The sequence below is a fragment of the Pungitius pungitius genome, chromosome 9 (assembly GCF_949316345.1).
Source record: "Pungitius pungitius chromosome 9, fPunPun2.1, whole genome shotgun sequence".
In the NCBI taxonomy this organism is placed as follows: domain Eukaryota; kingdom Metazoa; phylum Chordata; class Actinopteri; order Perciformes; family Gasterosteidae; genus Pungitius; species Pungitius pungitius.
The window spans coordinates 21,419,439-21,440,522 of NC_084908.1; the positions used below are offsets into that span (position 1 = coordinate 21,419,439).

At 50.0% G+C, this 21,084-nt stretch overlaps 2 protein-coding genes across 9 annotated transcripts; both read left to right on the forward strand.

Annotated features, from left to right (window-relative positions):
• The first annotated feature begins 795 nt into the window (after positions 1 to 795).
• Positions 796 to 7,594, forward strand: akap8l (A kinase (PRKA) anchor protein 8-like). Of its 2 annotated transcripts, none has more exons than XM_037472685.2 (13): positions 796 to 939; positions 2,039 to 2,077; positions 2,299 to 2,518; positions 3,386 to 4,019; positions 4,342 to 4,450; positions 4,618 to 4,658; positions 4,764 to 4,788; positions 4,863 to 4,980; positions 5,304 to 5,445; positions 5,750 to 5,855; positions 5,939 to 6,069; positions 6,215 to 6,310; positions 6,625 to 7,594. In XM_037472685.2, exons 1-13 carry the CDS (start codon positions 915 to 917, stop codon positions 7,030 to 7,032), a joined length of 2,094 nt encoding a protein of 697 aa, XP_037328582.2. In that variant the 5' UTR covers positions 796 to 914; the 3' UTR covers positions 7,033 to 7,594. The 2 variants fall into 2 exon arrangements, with proteins under 2 accessions (XP_037328582.2, XP_037328583.2); XM_037472686.2 differs by having other exon boundaries at positions 4,345 to 4,450.
• Positions 7,595 to 8,564: 970 nt separating this feature from the next.
• Positions 8,565 to 20,419, forward strand: LOC119218324 (bromodomain-containing protein 4-like). Of its 7 annotated transcripts, none has more exons than XM_037472675.2 (22): positions 8,565 to 8,758; positions 11,060 to 11,164; positions 11,422 to 11,659; positions 11,750 to 11,842; positions 12,246 to 12,383; positions 12,505 to 12,637; positions 12,723 to 13,033; positions 14,478 to 14,870; positions 14,954 to 15,082; positions 15,312 to 15,536; positions 15,679 to 15,944; positions 16,021 to 16,118; positions 16,191 to 16,451; positions 16,858 to 16,956; positions 17,193 to 17,510; positions 17,593 to 18,063; positions 18,162 to 18,253; positions 18,325 to 18,427; positions 18,635 to 18,756; positions 18,829 to 19,013; positions 19,087 to 19,312; positions 19,550 to 20,419. In XM_037472675.2, the coding sequence occupies exons 1-22, from the start codon at positions 8,580 to 8,582 to the stop codon at positions 19,616 to 19,618; spliced, it is 4,254 nt and encodes a 1,417-aa protein (XP_037328572.2). In that variant the 5' UTR covers positions 8,565 to 8,579; the 3' UTR covers positions 19,619 to 20,419. The 7 variants fall into 7 exon arrangements, with proteins under 7 accessions (XP_037328572.2, XP_037328574.2, XP_037328575.2 ...); XM_037472677.2 differs by having other exon boundaries at positions 17,196 to 17,510; XM_037472678.2 differs by having other exon boundaries at positions 14,481 to 14,870.
• Positions 20,420 to 21,084: the final 665 nt, after the last annotated feature.

The window sequence follows — 21,084 nt, forward strand, 5'->3', positions numbered from 1 at the left end:
CTGGTGTCCCCCAGTGTCACCCTGCTCCCCCGCAGGTCCTCTTCATCACTCTCCTCTTCACCCATGTCTTCTTCCAGCTTAACACATGGCTGCCCACCAGTGAATTAAAAGTGGAGTTTAACGTTTTTTACTAATTTTCATCATAACAACTTCAATGACTCAATTAAATACTGATACACCTACCAGGTTCAAAGTAAAACTGTATTAACAAGGCTGCAACATACGTCACGCTTCTGTTTTAATGCCCAATAGTTGCCGAGCTTTGTAACACTAGAGAGGATTTAAAATGAAACTCTGTATTTTACTTTTGTATAGTTGATTTTTATTTCCAAATAACACTGTAGGGATTTACTCCATAATGATATATATATATAAATATTTATATATTTATATACATGTATATATATATTTATATACATGTATATATGTGTATAAAACCTCATTACAAAGAAGAAAAACATCAATACATAAGTGTGTTCAAATTTAACTTGTATTTTCAAGCACAACAAACATTTACAAGAACATTTCTTAATTGGCAGCCTCAATAGCACAGGATACACAAAGATTTCTTTTCATCTCTTTGAGAATTGGTTTAATACTGGTTCATTTTACATTTTTATAAACGTTGGTGGGATACTTTTTGGGGGGATTTTTTTTATGTTGTTTTGATAATGTTTGATGTTTTTTAAATGTTTGTGGAAAATGTTGTGTTGGTTAGCTTCTTTTTTAAATCTAAACTTGTTGCGATATCTATATAGAGATGAAGACATGTGACGTAACGACCCACTGTGGGTCACGTGATATCCCTTTTTTCCTTCTTGCGTATCAGTCCATCGCGTCTTTTAGAGAGCGATACTCGACCCGGAGGTGTAACGTTAACGGCGAACCGCTCCGGGGATTGTCAGTGAAGCACCATGGACGGCAGGAGCTACGGTTCAGGTAACTAAGCACCTTTACCGGTGCTCATGTGCCTTCCCCGCGGACACGTTTATGTATTAGCTCTCCAGTTAGCCGCATGCTTAGCATGTTAGCGTGAAACTGCACGGTTAGCTTTTAGCTTGCTATTAGCAACAGCCAACTCGTTGCAGCTTGAGACAAAGACGCGTTAGCTAACGTTTAGATACTCAAAACATCTGCTGCTGTATTGTAATAATATAATATATAACGCTAGTCAATGAATGGTTTTCTGATAGAACGTCATATCCGGGTAGTTGGCCAACATTAACATAAAGTAGCCATGCTAGCCACTAGCTAGCTGTTTGTTTGCTAACGTGCTACCTTACTGTAGGGTGGAGGTGCGGCCCATTGTTGTGGCGTGTTTACGGCGATGCTAATGTGAGCTGACTATTTCTGTTCAATGCAGTGTGTGAGGTTGATAAATGACGGGCCTTAATGAAACGTAACACAGGGAGGCTCCCACAAACCGCCTCACTGCTGGCTGGAGCGTCCTGAACATCCGTGGTTCTGGATGCACACGTTCTATTGACCCACAACGGGATGCACCGCGTTATTCCGTCGGTTATTCGAGTGATTTGGTATTTTGAGGGATCTTGGTAGTCTTACAAAATACATTTACAGCAAATACAGACAAACTCTATTTAGCTATAAATTGTACGAAAAATCCACACATCCATTTAAAACCTGAATTAAAAGGTGACATTATTCTTACCCATGTTCCTTTTTAAATTGTGCAGAACTTATTTATTAAATAACTTGTTATTGACTTATTTAAATATTTACAGCTTCCGCTCTGCATCATTGATTATTTGGATATTGAGCCTCTGCTTGTTGATCATCAGCATGTTCTTCCCGCCACTAAAATGGATTTGATGACTGTGTGTTTTTAGTTTCTTTACATCCGTGGTGATACATGGTTCTGATTGTGGACCCCCCTCTCTGTGGTGATGGTTCTGATTGTGGACCCCCCTCTTTGTGGTGATGGTTCTGATTGTGGACCCCCCTCTCTGTGGTGATGGTTCGGATTGTGGACCCCCCTCTCTGTGGTGATGGTTCTGATTGTGGACCTCTCTGGTTGCAGGTTACTCCAGCTGGGGAGGCAGCGGCTCAGGAAGCAGAAGTGAGGAATGAGTGAATTTACTAAACCACACTGTATTCTACTACAAAATATTCTGTTACTGTGTAACGTATTATACTAATAAATATATATATAATAAATATATTCTTTAATCTTTGCTTATCTACTCTTTTAACTCCAGTTACCTGTAATCACCTTTAATCCCCTCGGCGGATGACGATAACGACACATGGGTCTCATTAACACTGTGTGATCCCTGTCAGGTTCTGGTGGCTTCGACCTCTATGGGGGGGGCTACAAAGGCTCTGTGTCGGGGCTCGGTGGCTACGGGGGAGGAGGAGGCCACATGAAGAGGGGTCTCTCCGGAGCGTCGCTGCTCTCGTCCACCGGCACAAACGCAGACGCCGTCATCGCCAAGATTAACCAGCGCCTGGACATGCTGACTCAGCTGGAGGGGGGGCTGAAAGGGACTCGTGGCGACCGGTAATATCCACCCCCGCATACCCCCGTTCTCCCTAATCCAGTAGTTAGACGTTTGATAGCACAGCATATTATCTCTAAATAACCAGCCAGAGCACAGAGCCATTTCTTACTGCTGGACCTGCGTGCAGCGCTGCATACAGAGTACTCAACACGTTGAGCTCTGAAGTTCTTCTCATTTTGTCTGGTGTGGAAAACACTCGGGCTCCTCTTGTACCACTTTGCTCTCAGGGCGCGGATCCTGCTTGTTGACGGGGGTCAGCTATCGGTCACAAGAACCTAACTAGCATCCCTGATGCGTCCTGTGGTTGCTTGGGACCCGTGTGTCTAAGTTTCAATATTGCTTCTTTTGATCAGTTAAAAAAAAAGCTCAGCATAACACTTATAAAAAGATGCTAATGGTAACAAGTCACAAGTCCAACAGGTCTGCAGGTGACACACGTGTGTAGAATAGTAACAAACTACTCGCGTGTGGTGGTTGGTGTTGTTTTAGGGCGGAGGGGACAGCTGACCTCTTTGGTGACAGAACCTCACTTCCTGTTTGAGAAGCTTTGAGTGCTTCCAGTCGTTGTGTTTTGAGAAGAAGGAGCTCCGATGTGGTGACGGTGCATGAAGTGCAGTAACATTTTGTAACCGATGACATCATTGCACGTGTTTCACTCATCCTCCATGTGACCCTGGCCCCCTGTTCTGGCTTTATTTGACCCCAGAGAGACCAGTTTTATATCTGCCCCTCCGACCCGGTAACGTACTCACAATACGTCTGAGTGAGAAAAACATCCAGACTATTGTGACGGAGGAGATGGCTGCCCCCCCCCCCCCCTCCTTGCTCTGCTCGTCTCTACCAACCCTCTCCCTCCCTCCCCGCAGGTATGACCACTACGAGTCATTCGACTCGCGCGCCTCCGCCCTCCCCTCCTCACGAGATCTCTACAGATCTGGCGGCGGTAGCTATGGTTACGGCGGTGATGGCCGCGAGGACAACATGCTGCTGGGTCAGCGAGGAGGCTCTGGCTTCGGAGGGGGAATTGGGATGGGCGGGGGGGTTGGAGGAGGAGGTGGAGGAGGAGGCTTTGACAGCCCCTCCTCTTCCTATGGAGTCGCTAAGATGCGACAGAATATGAGGGAGACCTTCAGCAGTGGCCAGGGTGGAGGCTCTGGAGGTGGAGGATGGCCCGCAGCAGGCCGACGCTCCCCCCGAAGGGGTGGAAGTGCCGGGGGTCGAGGAGCTGGTGGTGGTGGAGGAGGAGGAGGAGGGTTTGTAAGCCACAGGTCCGAGCCCACTCCTCTAGGCGGAGGCGGGCGGGGGGGCGGCGGGCACCGCGGCCGCCCCCCCGGAGGTGGTAGAGGAAAGCTCCCATCCCTCCTGTCCAACCGCATGTACCCTGAGAGCGGGGGCTTCCACCAGGGTTCCACTCGAGGGCCCCACGACTTCCCCGGGAGGCACTTTGGAGGGGGCCCCCGGGCCGGCCGCCAGCGGGGCCGCAAGAGACCCCTCAACAAAGTAAGTACCTCCTCAGCCTCGGGGCAGATGTTTACCCCCCTCTGACCCCTCTGCCAAAGCGCTTCTAGTCCCAAATAGTCACACCAGCCTCCTCTCTGTACAGTAAACAAGGGACACCCCCCCCCCCCCCCCCCCGCCCAGAGGCGTCCAATGACATCCCTTATTGTGTTTGATTTATTTTGGCCGTCCTCGGGACGAGCATCGTACAACTGACCAGCACACTACCACATAAGTCCCGCTGGCTGCTTGACTGTAGTTTGTGTGTCGGGGGGGGGAGGGGGGGCGCTGAGTGTGTGGAGGGAACTGACAGTGTGGACGGTAGCAGGTGAAGCCACCGCAGGACGTCCAGAAGAAGAGGAAGCAGTCGCTCACAGAGGCCGACGAGCCCGAGTCCAAGATGAACCGCACGGAGGAGGCCGACGCACCTCAGGGTACTGTGTGTGTGTGTGTGTGTGTGTGTGTGTGTGTGTGTGTGTGTGTGTGTGTGTGTGTTTTATCCTGATGTGTGTGTGTGGGTGTGGGTGTGCGTGTGTGTGTGTTATCCTGGTGTGTGTGTGTGTGTGTGTTTTATCCTGATGTGTGTGTGTGTGTTAAATAGAGCCAGCAGAGAACAACGGGGACGACAGTGAACCAAAGACAGTGAGTCAAATCTCTAAAATGTGATTTTATTAAGTTGTGTTCATATTCAAACAGAAGGTTAATGTATCAGTGTAATAATCTTAAATGGGATACTTTGTGTTTCAGGAGACGGATCCTGCTGCAGACAAAGGTGAGATCAGCTGATCCTTGTGGTTGCTCCTCTCTCCTCCTGCGGCTTGGTGACCTCCGCTCTCCTCCTCTCAGACTCGCCCAAACAGGAGGAGAAGGCGACAACGACGACGAGTGTTCTGGACAAACACAACCCGACCCAAATACAGGACAAGATGCCCAAGATGAGGAAGAGGCGGGGCTTCCTGGAGAGGTGACGTTTTTACTGCTGCAAGTAGTGGGAAAGAAATGTTTACAAGTAGCCTAGCAGCTAGCGACATGTCCTCAAGTGGTCTGTTGGACACAAGGAGGACTTCCTCTGCACAGTTCTTGTTTGTTTTACTTTCAATGCAAAAGGTTCTACATCTTCAGCAGTGGTGCTTCAGAGGTCAACGCACACCAGAAGGAAACAAAGCTGCGTTGAACTATTGTATTGCGTTAATGTCCTCAATAATCTTACAGATTTGACAGCCCCAGTTATGATATCTATGTTCATATAATATCTAGTTCTCATGGATCCGAATGTGCCTCCTTCAGGGTGATGTTCGCCTGCTCTGTCTGTAAGTTCCGCTCCTTCTACAAGGAGGAGATGGAGACTCACCTGGACAGTCGCTTCCATAAGGACCACTTCAAGTTCCTGTGTGGCCAGCTGTCCAAGCCCACCACGGACTTCCTGCAGGTGACTGAGCTCCATCCAACATCTCCTACTGCGGCCTCATTTAATGTCATGTGACTGCTGGTCTCAGATGACCATCCATGACGTGTCAGTGTGCGCCATCTGGGCTCCCCCCCCATAATAGTAGTGTCTTTATTTTCAGCTTTGTTTGTAAAGGAGTTATGTTGCAGTTTTGTTTAAAGGAAACATTTATTTTATCCCGCTAAAGAATTTAAATCCATGAACCTAAACTGTGGAACGCGGACAGATGCGAGAGAAGGTCCCACGTGTAGAGTAGAAACCATCTGTCTGTGTCCTCTCCTCTCAGGAGTATCTGCAGAACAAGTTCAAGAAGACGGACTACAGAGTCGGGCAGCTGGAGAACCACAGCGCTGCTATCTGCCAGGTGTACAGAGAGCAGGACCTCACCAGAGGTGTGTGTGTGTGTGGGGGTGTATGTGTGTGTGTGTGTGTGTGTGTGTTAACGCGTGCTAACGCGTGCGTCTCCTCCGCCCAGAGCTCGGCATGGAGCACTTCATGAGGAAGGTGGAGGCAGCCCACTGCGCCGCCTGCGACCTCTTCATCCCCATGCAGCCCCACCTGATCCAGAAACACATCAAGTCTCCGGACCACAACTACAACCGCAAGGTAACGGGACCCTCTGAGCCCGAAGAGTTCTGGTTCAGTCTGTGATTGAAAGGAGCAGAACTACAAGCAGACGTATAACCGTTTGAAACGTGAATGAATTCAGATAAACGACTATTTATAAACTCGTTTCCTGTCTGGTTTGAAGGGGATGATGGAGCAGTCAAAGAGAGCCAGTCTGTCCGTGGCTCGCAGCATCCTCAACCACAAGCTCATAGGCAAGAAGCTGGAGAGCTACCTCAAGGTGCGTTCACTGTCCCCGTGTTACACGGCACCTCGAGGTGCGTTCGCTGTCCCCGTGTTACACGGCACCTCGAGGTGCGTTCACTGTCCCCGTGTTACACGGTACCTCGAGGTGCGTTCGCTGTCCCCGTGTTACACGGCACCTCGAGGTGCGTTCACTGTCCCCGTGTTACACGGCACCTCGAGGTGCGTTCACTGTCCCCGTGTTACGCGGCACCTTGAGGTGCGTTCACTGTCTCTGTGCCACAGAGCACCTCTGTATTCATGAGTCTTGACTGATGACGAGTTGACCAAATGACCTTCTTTTGCCTCCAGGGAGAAAACCCGTTCACCGGTAACCATGACGACCAGGATGCAGAGGACTCCATGGTGATGGATGTGTCTGAGCTGGAGTTAAGCAGCGAGGCAGCAGACGGCCAGGCGGAGCAGGTGGAGAAGGTGGAGAAGGCGGTGGTTGAAGAGGAGTCGGCTCAAGCTGAAGAAGCAGCAACAACAGAGAGGACAACCACGACGACAGCAGGAGAGGAGGAGAAGATGGAGGAGGGAGAAGAAGAGCAGAGGAACGAGGAAGAGGAGGAAGGCTTTGAGGTCGGAGAGGAGGACGAAGGATACGCAGTCCACGATGAGATCGGTGAGGAAGGAATACAGGAGGAGGAGGAAGAGGAAGGAGTCGAGGTAGCAGAAGGAGAGGAAGAGCTGCAGCAGGAGGAAAATAATGATTAATGACTTTATCAGCGCCAATGTCTGTCTGGACCAGGAACCCCCCCCAGTTCACCCAGTCTCATTACCAACAACTTCACAAACCATCATTTCTCAGATCTCGCCTCCTTTTGTATTTCTTCTTAACGGACTTAGAACCACCTTTTAGTGAAAAACTGTTTATTGTTAGCCATAAAGAGTGTAAATAAAGTCCTCAAATAGTCAGTGACATCGTGTTTCCAGTCTGATCGCTGATGTCACATCGTAAACAACCAACCAGTGTTTAGAGCAGCAGGAGGAGCTAGTAGTGTTAGCAGCTAGTTCACTTCAGGCTCTACTCAGTGAAAACGAGTGTTGGTTGGTGGGAGTTTGATAATCCACTGCCCCCCCCCCCCCATTCACAGGAAGTCCAACCTTTAATCTTTGGTTTTTTTTGTGCCTTTTGTTGAAAGTATTTTGAATTTTTATTTGTCTTAGTAGAGTGATTTGTATCAGATGAGTGACATCACCGTCTGTTCGATTAAGAATGACACTTAGAAGTGACATCATTGTTTCACTGAGAAATAAAACTGTTCAGCAAATCTGAGTCCATTTTTGATTTTAACCGTTTTCACATTTTTTTTATTTCCATGGATGTTTGTCGTCAAACTAGAAAAGTAATATTTTATTATTTTTGTCTCATATTTCAGTGTTTTTCGTGTGCACCTGCGCCATAATAGACGTGACAAATACGTAAAGTAAAAATGCAATTGGAGCAATATCCGACACAAACACCCATGGGAACCTGCACAATAAGTGGTCAATTATCAGAGGAGCTCAGGATAAATAGAAACACGTTGTCATTCAATTGAACAAGTGTTTCCTTTTGACGGGTGTACGTAACATGCTTCACATTGCAGGTAATTTCTATCCAAAGCATTTAACCCTCCCAGTGGGGGCGCCCGGGGAGCAGGTGGGTTGGGTGTCTTGCTCAGAGACCCCCAGCCCACCCGCTCTGCTCCATGTGGAGGTGATGACATCAGACACAACACCTCTAGCACCAGCGAAATGATTAACTAATGTGTTAATGAAGTTATGATGTAAATATTTGTCTTATTGTCATACTAATGCACTGATGCTAAATATGAACAGTTGATAACACAGCTTTTTTAGGGGTCTTGAGTGAAAAAACTGCGGCACATTAATGTGGGGGTTTTGAACTCGACAAACTCACTCAGTTGATGGTTTCCCGATGACGTCATCCAGTGTTCACCTGTGTGCGCGAGAGTTCTACACGCGCAACCTGTTGAGACAGAATTGACATCTAATAATGCGCATAAGACACGACGTCACATCCCCCTCTGCATTGTAACGTGAACAGTGGATGTAAATACGTCTATTGGGAAATAACAGTTATGTTTATGTTATTATATTATGGGTGGAGAACCTCAAAAGTTCCGTTATTCTTCTAAATTCTTCTATTAAAATATATCAAATGTTAAATTAAATCGTCTTACTTATTTGCTCATGTCTTTATTTTCTTATTTATTATGATACAAAGCAACATGTTTCATCACTGAAATCGTTAGGAGATGTTGCGTGATGGGGGGAAGAGAAGAGACGACATTTCGGATGACAGCTTAACGTCCCGCCCCCGTGCGTCTGACGTCACTGCCGTGCGTCTGACGTCACTGCCCGACGTCGGACCGGACTGTTTGTTCTGGATTTGGGGCAAGAAGGTCTGCGACGCGCGGACGAGCGACCGAAGAAGGTAAAGGTGTGCTCTTATCCCGGTTCGGTCCGGTAAACCGGGGCCGGGGGGGAGGCGTAGGTCGGTCGCTGTCATTGTGCGCCTGGGCTCGCAGAGCATGGTGTGTCCCTCCCGCAGGCCTCCCTGGTCTCAGCCGGGACGCGTCCCTTACCGTGGCTTTAAAATGGCGGGCTTTGGTGTGGTCGCGCGAAGTCGGTGTCGTCCGGCTGCGCGTCCTCGTGCGGAACTCGCTCCGCGCTGTCACTGCACGTTTGGCCCGCAGGTCGCTCGCATGCTAACCAGCTAGCTGCTAGGCTGTTTGTTTGTAGCCCCGCACGCCGTATTCTGGACGCGGCTTTACGTCCTATCGGCGGCGTCGCTTACGCTCGTGGCGCAGAAGCCCGTGACTCGTTTACGTGCGAGCTGTCAGTTTGCTCTCAGCGGGGAAACATGGCGGCGCACTGACACGGAAGGTTAGCGAAGGCACGTTTGATTAAAGGGATCTCCTTGTGTTCACTGTCGGTCATTAGAACGTGTCGCGACGCCTCGCCAGCTCCATTAGCGCGAGCTGCGGGACAGTAGCTAGATGGCTGATAAATGTTTCATTAATTCACGCTTAAAAGTAACGCCGTGTTGACGTCACATTTAGTCTCTTCATTAAAATCAGCTGCGACACTGACGTTACCAGATTATCAGTCTTTACGACGTATTCGCGTACTTTACGGCAGTAGACCTACGAATAGACGGTGGAAATAAACCCTGATGAGCGAATCTACGCGACGTCAAGTAGTACAAGCTAAATCAAATACACGCATTGTGTGATATCTAATTCGTCTGCCGTATTGTTAGATTCAATCTCCTTTATATCCTGTTGGCTACTTTCACATACAGCAACATTTGCCTCTGAGATGTAGTCCAGGTGGCGTTGCCATGGGGACCATTCTAGAAGACAACCTTGTGTATAAAGTAAACAGCCCTTTGAGCTCAAACATTCTTTATCAGAAGACCTCTCTATCGCGAGAAGGCTGAAGGTCAGAGTTCATCCATTAAACCTTGCTGCGGTTACATGATGATGCATTTAGGCTTTGCTCAGTGAAAAAAAACAATTTATCATGTTCACCTGTAATCTTTAAGTTGTAGTTTTGCTGATGAACTTTAATCTCCAGATGTTTTCAACATTTTCTAAAGTACCACAGTGGGAGAAGAGGTTAGGAAAGGACATGTTGAGGTAACTTTTGGACTACTCCAACACAGCCATGGAGACATTATCTCAAAAGTTAGACGTTTGGAGCTAATGGTGGGAATGTCCCAGGATTAAGGAAAGGTTGTAAGGATAGTTCCCGATGAGTGAGGAGACGACTCCTCCTTCAGTGAGCTACGTAGCTTTGGTGTCACTGACATGAAACAACAACAACGTTCAGGTGATGGACCACAGAGAAGCTTCCCTGAGATACGTCTTGTGTTCTTAGATTAAAAGAATGACTTTATTAACCAGGTCGTCAGATATAGAACACAGTTACTAAACCGTCCATGTCTGAGCATCTACTAGTTACAGCACCACCTTTCCTATGCTAAAGGAGTTAATAAAGGAAGCATCAAATCACCTTCTCTATGCTAAAGAAGCTAATAAAGGTAGCATCAAATCACCTTTCCTATAATGAAGGAAGCATCAAAGCACCTTTCCTATAATAAAGGAAGCATCAAAGCGCCTTTCCTATAATAAAGGAAGCCTCCTCTCCTTTCCTATAATGAAGGAAATCTCAGCTCCTTTCCGACCTCAAGGAGTTAATAAAGGAAGCATCAAAGCACCTTTCCTATAATAAAGGAAACCTTAGCTCCTTTCCTATAATAAAGGAAGCATCAAAGCACCTTTCCTATGCTAAAGGTAGCCTCAGCTCCTTTCCTATGCTAAAGGTAGCCTCAGCTCCTTTCCTATGCTAAAGGGGCATCAATAACCGATTCAGGGTCAGGTGACTAAGTGGGTCCCTGTTTGTAGATGAGGTGGGTCAGAGGCCTGAAGCGTCAACCGGTTGTTGATGTCTACTGGTTGTTTACCAGTTGTTTACCAGTTGTTGGCCTATTTTTTACAGGTTGTTTACTGCTTCTTTGCCTGTTGTTTACCGGTTGATTGCCAATTATTTACAGGTTGTTTACCGGTTGTTTGCCTGTTTTTTACCGCTTGTTTGCCTGTTGTTTACCGCTTGTTGGCCTGTTGTTTACAGGTTGTTGGCCTGTTTTTTACAGGTTGTTTGCCAGTTGTTTACAGGTTGTTTACCGCTGGTTTGCCTGTGTCACAGAGACTCAGACGTCTGTCTCTCTCAGGTTTGGCGCCCATTCCTGGTTCTGGCCGTACGTGAAGTATCTGCCCGCTCGGCTGAGCTATGATTGCACATCTGCATTAGACCACAGCTGCACAGCGACCAGCATGTGAGTCCCAAGCTTATGTTCCTCCAGATCGATGGAAAAATAAATCAATATCCACTAGGATGACGTCGTTGTTGTCATCTTTCCAAAAAGCATTTCAACAACATAACAACAAATAATCTACATTTTAGAATTTGAGTTAAGTTAAACTGATCATTATTTGTCTCTAATATCTATCCACTTGGAAGGTAAACAAATGGTTACACCAATGATGAAATGATGATGTAATGTTGGCAGTGATGCTGTTCCTGCCCCCCCAGAGACCCAAGTGAGGACTGTAATGGCCTGAGGGCCCCCCCCCTCCCACCTGGCCCCGCCATGTCCTATCCGCTCAAGCTGTCCGCTCAGTCACTGCAACCCTCCACGGCGATGGGAGACGGGCCAGAGGCCGGCGGCAGCCAGAGCCTCCCCCCCGCCCCCCTGCCACTGGCCTTCAACGCCGCGCCCCCAGAAATATGGAGCCCCTCCCGACCCAAGCGACAGACCAACCAGCTGCAGGTACCGGCCCCTGGCGGCGTGAGCGCTCCCTGAGGACTTCCTGTCTGCGTTCCGAGTTTGAGGGATTTCTGCTGGTTGTTGTTTTTTCAGTTCCTGCTCAAAGAGGTGCTGAAGACGCTGTGGAAACACCACTTTGCGTGGCCCTTCCAGGCTCCCGTAGACGCCATCAAGCTGGGTTTACCTGTGAGTCACCTGCCAGTGTTTTAAGTCCGTATTGAACAGGTTTTAAATCATCAGGGTGACTTCATCTTCTTCTGTGGTCAGAATGTTATTTAGTCACTGAGCAGCGATGTGGTGCTGAACATCTAATACTTGTTCATATGGAAGCTAACGTTGCTAATGTGAACATTTAAATCAGGGCATGGACTGTGTTCTGCTCCTTCAAAGAACAGACGCTGACACCTTCTACCTTCAGTTGCCAGCATACGACGCAGGACTTTTAAAGTCAAAGATATCAGGGGGGGGGGGAGGCCGCAGTAACATGAAGGTTCTTCTCTGTCGGTGGAAAGGAGCAGCTGAGACGCCACTAAAAGTGAGCTCTAAGGTTTCCCACAGCTGACCAATGGTTGGTTTCTAATCCCTGAAGGACTACTACAAGATCATCAAGATCCCTATGGACATGGGCACCATAAAGAAGCGCCTGGAGAACCACTACTACTGGAACGCCCACGAGTGCATCCAGGACTTCAACACCATGTTCACCAACTGCTACATCTACAACAAGGTCAGCTGGGCGGAACACACCACCTTCAGGGGACCAGGACACTGCTCAGAGACTCCTGAACATACGTGTGTGTGTGTGTGTGTGTGTGTGTGTGTGTGTGTGTGTGTGTGTGTGTGTGTAGCCTGGCGATGACATCGTCCTGATGGCGAAGGCCCTGGAGAAGGTTTTCCTCCACAAGATCACAGAGATGCCGCAGGAGGAGACGGAGATCGCCGTGGTCACCAAGGGACGCCGCGGAGGCCGACGGGAGCCAGGTACAGGTCCAGAGCCTGAGCAGACGAGCTCCTGCCCCCCTCCTCCACCCCCTCTTTTATTGATGTTTCTATTCCTTCCATCCAGGTTTCAAGTCGGATTCGGGCCAGGACTCGTCTCCCTCCACCACCCCCCACGCCCGGGGCTTCTCGTCTCCCTCCAACATGGTGCCGACCCATGCTGTGCCCCCCCCTCAGGGCCCTCCCGCCCTGACCCTGTCCCAGCCCCCACGGGTGCCCCCCACGCCCAGCTCCCACGCGCCCCACCTGGGCCCTCCGTTCCCCCTCTCAACACCGGATGTTCTGGTTCAGGGCGTGACCTCTGTCCCCCCCCCGGCCCTGACGCACCCAGGCCTCCCCCCTGCTCCCGTGCTGCAGAGCCCCCCCGCCCTCATCAAGGTGAGGAGACGTCGTTACCGATTACTCACACGGGGGCCTTGTGTAGTCTGTCCACTGGTGTGAGCAGCACATACTCACACACGTGGACATACTCACACGTGTGGACATATTCACACACGTGGACATACTCACACACCTGGACATACTCACACACGTGGACATATTTACACACGTGGACATACTCACACACGTGGACATATTTACACACGTGGACATACTCACACATGTGGACATACTCACACATGTGGACATATTTACACACGTGGACATATTTACACATGTCGACATATTTACACACGTGGACATATTTACACATGTCGACATATTTACACACGTGGACATATTTACACATGTCGACATATTTACACACGTGGACATATTTACACATGTCGACATATTTACACACGTGGACATACTCACACACGTGGACATATTTACACACGTGGACATACTCACACACGTGGACATATTTACACACGTGGACATATTTACACACGTGGACATACTCACACACGTGGACATACTCACACACGTGGACATACTCACACATGTGGACATATTTACACACGTGGACATATTTACACACGTGGACATATTTACACACGTGGACATATTTACACACGTGGACATACTCACACATGTGGACATACTCACACACGTGGACATATTTACACACGTGGACATATTTACACACGTGGACATACTCACACATGTCGACATACTCACACATGTGGACATATTTACACACGTGGACATACTCACACATGTCGACATACTCACACATGTGGACATACTCACACACGTGGACATACTCACACACGTGGACATATTTACACGCGTGGACATATTTACACACGTGGACATACTCACACATGTGGACATATTTACACACGTGGACATACTCACACATGTCGACATACTCACACATGTGGACATACTCACACACGTGGACATACTCACACACGTGGACATATTTACACGCGTGGACATATTTACACACGTGGACATACTCACACACGTGGACATATTTACACACATGGACATATTTACACACGTGGACATACTCACACACGTGGACATATTTACACACATGGACATATTTACACACGTGGACATACTCACACACGTGGACATATTTACACACATGGACATACTCACACACGTGGACATACTCACACACGTGGACATACTTACACACGTGGACATACTTACACACGTGGACATACTCACACACGTGGACATACACACGTGGACATACTCACACATGTGGACATACTTACACACGTGGACATGCTCACACACGTGGACATACTCACACACGTGGACATACTCACACACGTGGACATACTCACACACGTGGACATATTTACACACGTGGACATACTCACACATGTAGACATACTCCCCCCTCCCTTGGCGTGTTTTCTAACGTCTGTGGTTCCAGCAGCAGAGGAAGAGCCAGAAGAGGAAGGCTGACACCACGACGCCCACCGCCAACGACCAGCTGAGCGAGTCCCCCCCCGTCCCTGCTGAGACTCGGCAGCGGCGGGACAGCATCCGCCCATCCAAGACGCCCAAAAAAGACACGTCTCAGCCTGACTCCCAGCACCACCCGGGAGGGGGGCCGGGGGAGGCGGCGGCGGCGAGGGGGGGGGCGGCGGTCGCCCAGAAGCGGCAGGAGCAGATGCGTTGCTGCGCGCGGCTGGTCAGGGAGATGCTCTCCAAGAAACATGTGGGGTACGCGTGGCCCTTCTACAAGCCCGTGGACGTGAAGGCCCTCGGTCTCCATGACTACCACGACATCATCAAGCACCCCATGGACCTCAGCAACATCAAGGTGACCATTGGGACGTGCGGCAGCACAGCCGTTACGAGGAGGACGCGAGGTGGTCCAATACATTGATGCTTTGTCTCCTGCAGAGGAAGCTGGACACCCGGCAGTACAGAGACGCTCAGGAGTTTGCAGCAGACGTCCGCTTGATGTTCTCCAACTGTTACAAGTACAACCCCCCCGAACACGACGTGGTGGGGATGGCGCGCAAGCTACAGGTGACCAATCAGCACACCACCTTTACATATATATATATAAATATATCAACGAATATTCTATATTCAAATATATATTTGAATAGTTGTTAAAAACAGAATTTCGAATGTGAAACTTAATATTCGAGAGAGATGTCGGCCATTAGTTAATTCAGTTATTTTTGTGTAGATAATATGAAGGTAAATCTGTGTTATTGACCCAGATATTCAGAGCTCTGTTCTTCCCTGACAGGACGTGTTCGAGATGCGTTTTGCCAAAATGCCAGACGAGCCGGAGGAGCCGGCCCCCGTTCCCACCCCGTCGTCCGCCCTCCACCCCGCCCCCCCCTCGGCCCGACAAGCCCCGCCTCTTCCCCGCATCTCGGACAACGACAGCTCCAGCTCCTCGGAGTCGGAGTCCTCGGGGGGGGACTCCGAGCACGAGAGGCAGCACCGACTGGCCGAGTTACAGGAACAGGTTAGAGGCTGGCAAATGAAGGGGGGGGGGGGCACTTTACCGACTGGGGGGGACTCGGACAGGAGAGAGTGAAGCTTGCTGCTCGCTGTTATTCTTAGACCACCCCTGTGTGTGTGTGTGTGTGTGTGTGTGTGTCCTCCAGCTTAAAGCTGTGCACGAGCAGCTGGCGGCGCTCTCTCAGCCCCCCGCCTGCAAACCCAAGAAGAAGGAGAGGGAGAGGGAGAAGGAGAAGGAGAGGGAGAGGGAGAAGGAGCATGAGAGAGAGAAGAAGAAGAAGGAGAAGCAAAAAAAGAAGATGGCAGAAGAATTTGCGGAGGGGCCCCCCCCCTCTGTGACACTGACGGGCGGCAAGAAGATCAAGAGCAGCAAGGAGCCCATTGCAGTGAAGAAGGAGAGGAAGAAGCCCAGGTAGGTGGGGGTGGGGGGCGGGTAGTTGTAGCCGCGTTGAAGGGCGGAGCTTATCCTTGTTTGTCCATCGGCGCAGGAAGGACGGTGTGAGAAACAGCCGGGGGCTCGCCCCCCCGCAGCCCGAGCCCACGCCCCTCGTCCCCTCGGCCTCGCTGGAGGCAGAAGAAGAGCCGGGTACGTGAGCGTCTCAGGGTACCTTCGGGTTCGTGTCCACCCACCTGCTGTAACCCCCCCCCTCTCCTTCAGATGTGTTTGGGGGCGTGTCCTCCGACCGGTGCCGGCCCATGTCCTACGAGGAGAAGCGCCAGCTGAGCCTGGACATCAACAAGCTGCCCGGAGACAAACTGGGCCGCGTGGTCCACATCATCCAAACCAGGGAGCCGTCTCTGAAGAACTCGAACCCGGACGAGATCGAGATCGACTTTGAGACGCTGAAGCCGTCCACGCTGAGAGAGCTGGAGAAGTACGTCTCCAGCTGCCTGAAGAAGAAGAGGAAGAGCCCCTCAGGTAGGACCCTCGCTGGCCTCTGATCATGTGACACTGTAAACGACCTCTCAGGGTTTAGAGTATAGAGTTATTTATAATATCAGGGCTGCACGGTACACACACACACACACCTATTAGGGCTGTCAACGTTAACGTTTTGTGAGCTTTGTGTCCTTCTGGTGTGCGTTGACCTCTGACCCCTGAAGCACGGCGTGCTGCAGAGAGCTTTCTGCAAGTAAAACCAAAGAACTGTGCAGAGGAATTCCACCACTTGTCTTCAGAAGAAGAACTTTTAATAGCAATTAATGAATTAAAAAATGTGCAATGATTAGTAAATTGTTTTAATCTATAGACAGTGTGTGTGTGTGTGTGTGTGTGTGTGTGTGTGTCCTCCTATAAATAATAAATGACGGCCTTCTGTCTTCAGGAGAAAAACCTCTGGAAGCGACACACGTGCCGAAGGTGAAGACGGGATCCTCGTCTTCAGGCAGCAGCGACTCGTCCGACAGCGAAGACTCTGAGAATGGTAACGTCCCATCGGGCCGGCGGTTCTGAAGAACATCTGTAGATGCTCCTTCTCAGACGCGTTAATAGTGTTAAACTCTGCTCTCACCGGGTTCATGTTTACGAAGGTGATGAAATAACAACTCTTTGTTGCTTCCAGCTTGTTCTACCTCTTCACAATAAAAGCTCCAGTCAGAAGGACAGAATATCTGCTCATGTGTTCATTGGTGGTGCAGAATGACAGCTGTCATCTCTCAGCAGGGCTGGTTCCCAAGCTGCAGAAGAAGATCCCGCCGATCAAAGACGCCAAGGGGCCCGCTCCGGTCCCTCCTCCTCAGCCCCCCCACACCCAGCCCCCGGCGATCCAGTCCAAACCCCCCCCCCCTGCCATGGTCCCGTCTCTGGACTCGTCGCAGCTGATGGGCTCTGGGTTTGATCCTCTGGCTCAGTTCATTAACGCTCACCTGCGATCCAACGCCGAGCCCCCCGTCACCGCGGTGCCCGGCCTCCTCCACGCCAACGCCCCCCCCGGGACGCACCCCTTCCTCCCCCAGCTGCCCGTCACTCCGTCTCCAGGTGGGGTCTCTTATTGTGAAGGTCTTGTCGACAGGTGGAAGCAGTCACTTGTTCTTCATGTGGTCTTCTTGTCTTGTTGCAGCGATCCACATCGCTCTTCCCCAGCAGCCATCTCGGCCCAGCAGCAGAGCCGCGCCCCTTCCTCCCAAACCCCTGCAGGCCCCTCCCCCGTTGTCACTGCCTCCGCCCCCCTCGCCCCAGATCCAGCCCTCGCTACCACTCGCCCTCCTGCCGCCCGTCCCCCGTGTGCCGTCGCCCCCCTCGCACGGCTTCCTGGGAACCCTCTCGGCACAGCCCCCCCAAGCCCTGCTGGAAGGCGATGAGGAGCTCACCCCCGCCACTCCTCAAACCCCGCCCCTCAGTCAGGACCACACCTTCATGCAGCCGCTGCAGGCTCGGCCCGCCGTGCAGACGCAGCCCCGCCCTCAGCCTGCGCCCGCCCCCCCCCACGTGCCCCACCCGTTCCCTCCCACGGCGCCGCAGCAGAAGGGGGGGGCCCTGCAGCAGAAGCTGCAACAGTCGCCTCGCAGCAAAGCAGATTCCTTCTCAGCAGGTAGCGCTTCGTTTCATGTCTTTATTCTGGAGAGCAGCACAAGGTTCTCATGAGGTTCTCACTTTACACCAGTCTTCTCTCTCTCTCTTGTTGTGCAGGTCATCTGCCACAGGTTCCCTCCCCCCTGATGATGCATTCTCCTCAGTTCCATCTGATGGGACAACACTCGCCCCCCCAGACCCGGAAGCATGTGAGTGAGCTCCTGACAGAGAAGGGCAACCTTCTCCTCCTCCTTTAGATAACTGGTGTGTGCTCCTGTAGGAGCAGAAGTCACACCCTGTGGTGGTCAAAGAGGAGAAACCCCCCCTGCTGCCCTTCAGCCCCCCCTCGCGCTACGACGCACACAAACACGACAGCAAGCACAGTGAGTCCCCTCTTGGATCTTCCCAGTCTGTGATGTGAGGAACGAGTTCTTATTGGGGGGGCGGGAGACGAGGAGTAAAGGTGATGTCATCATTTTTGCAATAAGACATCGAGTCAGTGCTGCCCACTCAGAGAGGGGACACGCATCTCCGTGCAGACTGTCCTCTGCGGCGTGTGTGTGCATCATGCTCCTTTGTGTCCTGCTAAGGATCCGACCTGAAGCTCCTGGACGTTTCTCGTCATCGCCTCCCAGACTCGCCCATCTGCTCCCAGCAAGACCTCAAAACCACGCAGGAGCCCAAAGCTCCAGCGGCCCCTAAGAAGACCCAGGTGTGTGTGATGCGAAGCCAGATGTTGTTGTTGTTGTTGTCCCCGTCCACCCAACTGTCCCGTGGTCTCCAGGAGGTGAAGCTGAAGAACATGGGCTCCTGGGCCAGCCTGGCTCAGAGGTCTCAGTCCACGCCGGCGTCCTCGGGGCGCTCCTCCAGCGACAGCTTCGAGCAGTTCAGACGGGCGGCGCGGGAGAAGGAGGAGAGGGAGAAGCAGCTGAGGGCGCAGCAGCTCCGCCGGGGGCAGGAGAAGCTTCGGTAGGTGGAGCGAGCGCCATCAGCTGCCCCGATGACTCCTCCCCACCTTAAACACCACCTTCTTTTCATCCAGTAACCGTGACGACGACGACGAGCCCATGGAGCAGGCGCGTCCGTTGCAAGAAGAAACCCGCCGTTGCCCCGAGCAACCCTCCCCGCCGGCCCCCACCCCTCCGGCCTCCAGCCCGCCCACTTCCTCCCCCCAGGCCCCGCCCTCACAACCACAGGGCGCAGCCCCGCCCATCGACCAGCGGGAGATGGCACGCCGCCGCGAGCAGGAGAGGCGCCGGAGAGAGGCGGTACGCACAACAGATTTGCGTGTTGTTGTATGTAGTACTTCTGTGTACTACTACATAGGAAACACACGAGTACCTGCTAAAGTACTCAATACGTTAGTCTCTGAATCATTGGACACAACTAAAGATAAAGATTAGACGCCGCTGCCTGCCTTAAATATGCCAAGTACCCAGCTCAGTAGTACACAGTAGTACACAGTAGTACACAGAAATACCTCCGTAACTCCTCTCTCTCTGCAGATGGCTGACACCATCGACATCAACTTCCAGAGCGACCTGATGGCCATTTTTGAAGAGAATCTGTTCTGAGGGACACTCTTTACCCACAATGCACTGGCTCATGGCACACACACACACACACACACACACACACACACACTGTTGATAGTAACTCTGTCTCTAGTATTTGAAACAGCTGGCTTGTGTCATGTGAGCGAGAGAAGTGAAAATAGAAGAAAGAAGCAGCGCAACTTGTGATCAAGTAACTTCCCCCCCTCAGTTATTTTGTGTCATTTTTTAAAGGACTTTTACATATTATTATTATTATTATTATTATATGACATATGGTGGTGTCCTGTCCCTTTAAGGGGGGGTTCTCTGCTGCTTTGTTCCTCCTCAGAGACCTTTTGCCTTAGCGCTCTGTAAGCTAACAATCATCCACATGATGTAGATACTCACATGAATACATGCAATAATATATATATATATACGTATAACATATATATATATATGTATATTCTATACAACTGATGGGGGGTTGTGTGTTTTGTAGAATTTACTGTAAAGATCAGATCCTTTTCTATGGAGACCTGCAGGTTTCCTGTTTCCTGTCCTTTTGTTTTTTTAACGTGTCGATCTTCTCACTTTATATTAAAGGTTTTATTGATATTTAATTTCCACGTTTTCCAGTTTGCTCGCGTTTCTTCTTTTTTTAAACTTTTATCTTCCCTCCTTTGTTTCCTCTCGACACGTTGTCTGTGACTTCCTGCTTCTCGTCGTCATGGTAACCGACGTGCAGGTGTTTGTTTCCTGTTGGTTTATTTGAAGAAGCTGTCGGTGAATCACACCATGGACGGAGTTTTTTAAGAAAAGTATTAAAATAATATTTAAAAACAATACTTGTGTGTCTCAGTGAGTGTGTGAATGTCAAGTACTTTAAGTACACACAAATACTACTAATCACGATGGTAGTAATCATAATACTGGTAAAGGGCTATTTAACAGTGTATATAGCATATTTACAAGTACTCTACCAACACAGTAAAACTCATACTTGGATACTTCATCCTGTACTACACCTCAGAGGTACATGTTGTACTTTATACTGTACTACACCTCAGAGGTACATGTTCTACTTTATACTGTACTACACCTCAGAGGTACATGTTGTACTTTATACTGTACTACACCTCAGAGGTACATGTTCTACTTTATACTGTACTACACCTCAGAGGTACATGTTGTACTTTATACTGTACTACACCTCAGAGGTACATGTTGTACTTTATACTGTACTACACCTCAGAGGTACATGTTCTACTTTATACTGTACTACACCTCAGAGGTACATGTCCTACTTTATACTGTACTACACCTCAGAGGTACATGTTCTACTTTATACTGCACTACACCTCAGAGGTACATGTTGTACTTTATACTATACTACACCTCAGAGGTACATGTTCTACTTTATACTGTACTACACCTCAGAGGTACATGTTGTACTTTATACTGTACTACACCTCAGAGGTACATGTTGTACTTTATACTGTACT

Coding starts and splice junctions, on each gene's coding strand:
- akap8l (XM_037472685.2), top strand. CDS start 915: ATGGACGGCAGGAGCTACGGTTCAG. Junction 4,020..4,341: donor GCAAGAGACCCCTCAACAAA/GTAAGTACCTCC, acceptor TGTGGACGGTAG/CAGGTGAAGCCACCGCAGGA. Junction 4,659..4,763: donor ACGACAGTGAACCAAAGACA/GTGAGTCAAATC, acceptor TTTGTGTTTCAG/GAGACGGATCCTGCTGCAGA.
- LOC119218324 (XM_037472675.2), top strand. CDS start 8,580: ATGTTGCGTGATGGGGGGAAGAGAAGAGACGACATTTCGGATGACAGC. Junction 13,034..14,477: donor GCCCCCCCGCCCTCATCAAG/GTGAGGAGACGT, acceptor CTGTGGTTCCAG/CAGCAGAGGAAGAGCCAGAA. Junction 17,511..17,592: donor GCCCGTCACTCCGTCTCCAG/GTGGGGTCTCTT, acceptor GTCTTGTTGCAG/CGATCCACATCGCTCTTCCC.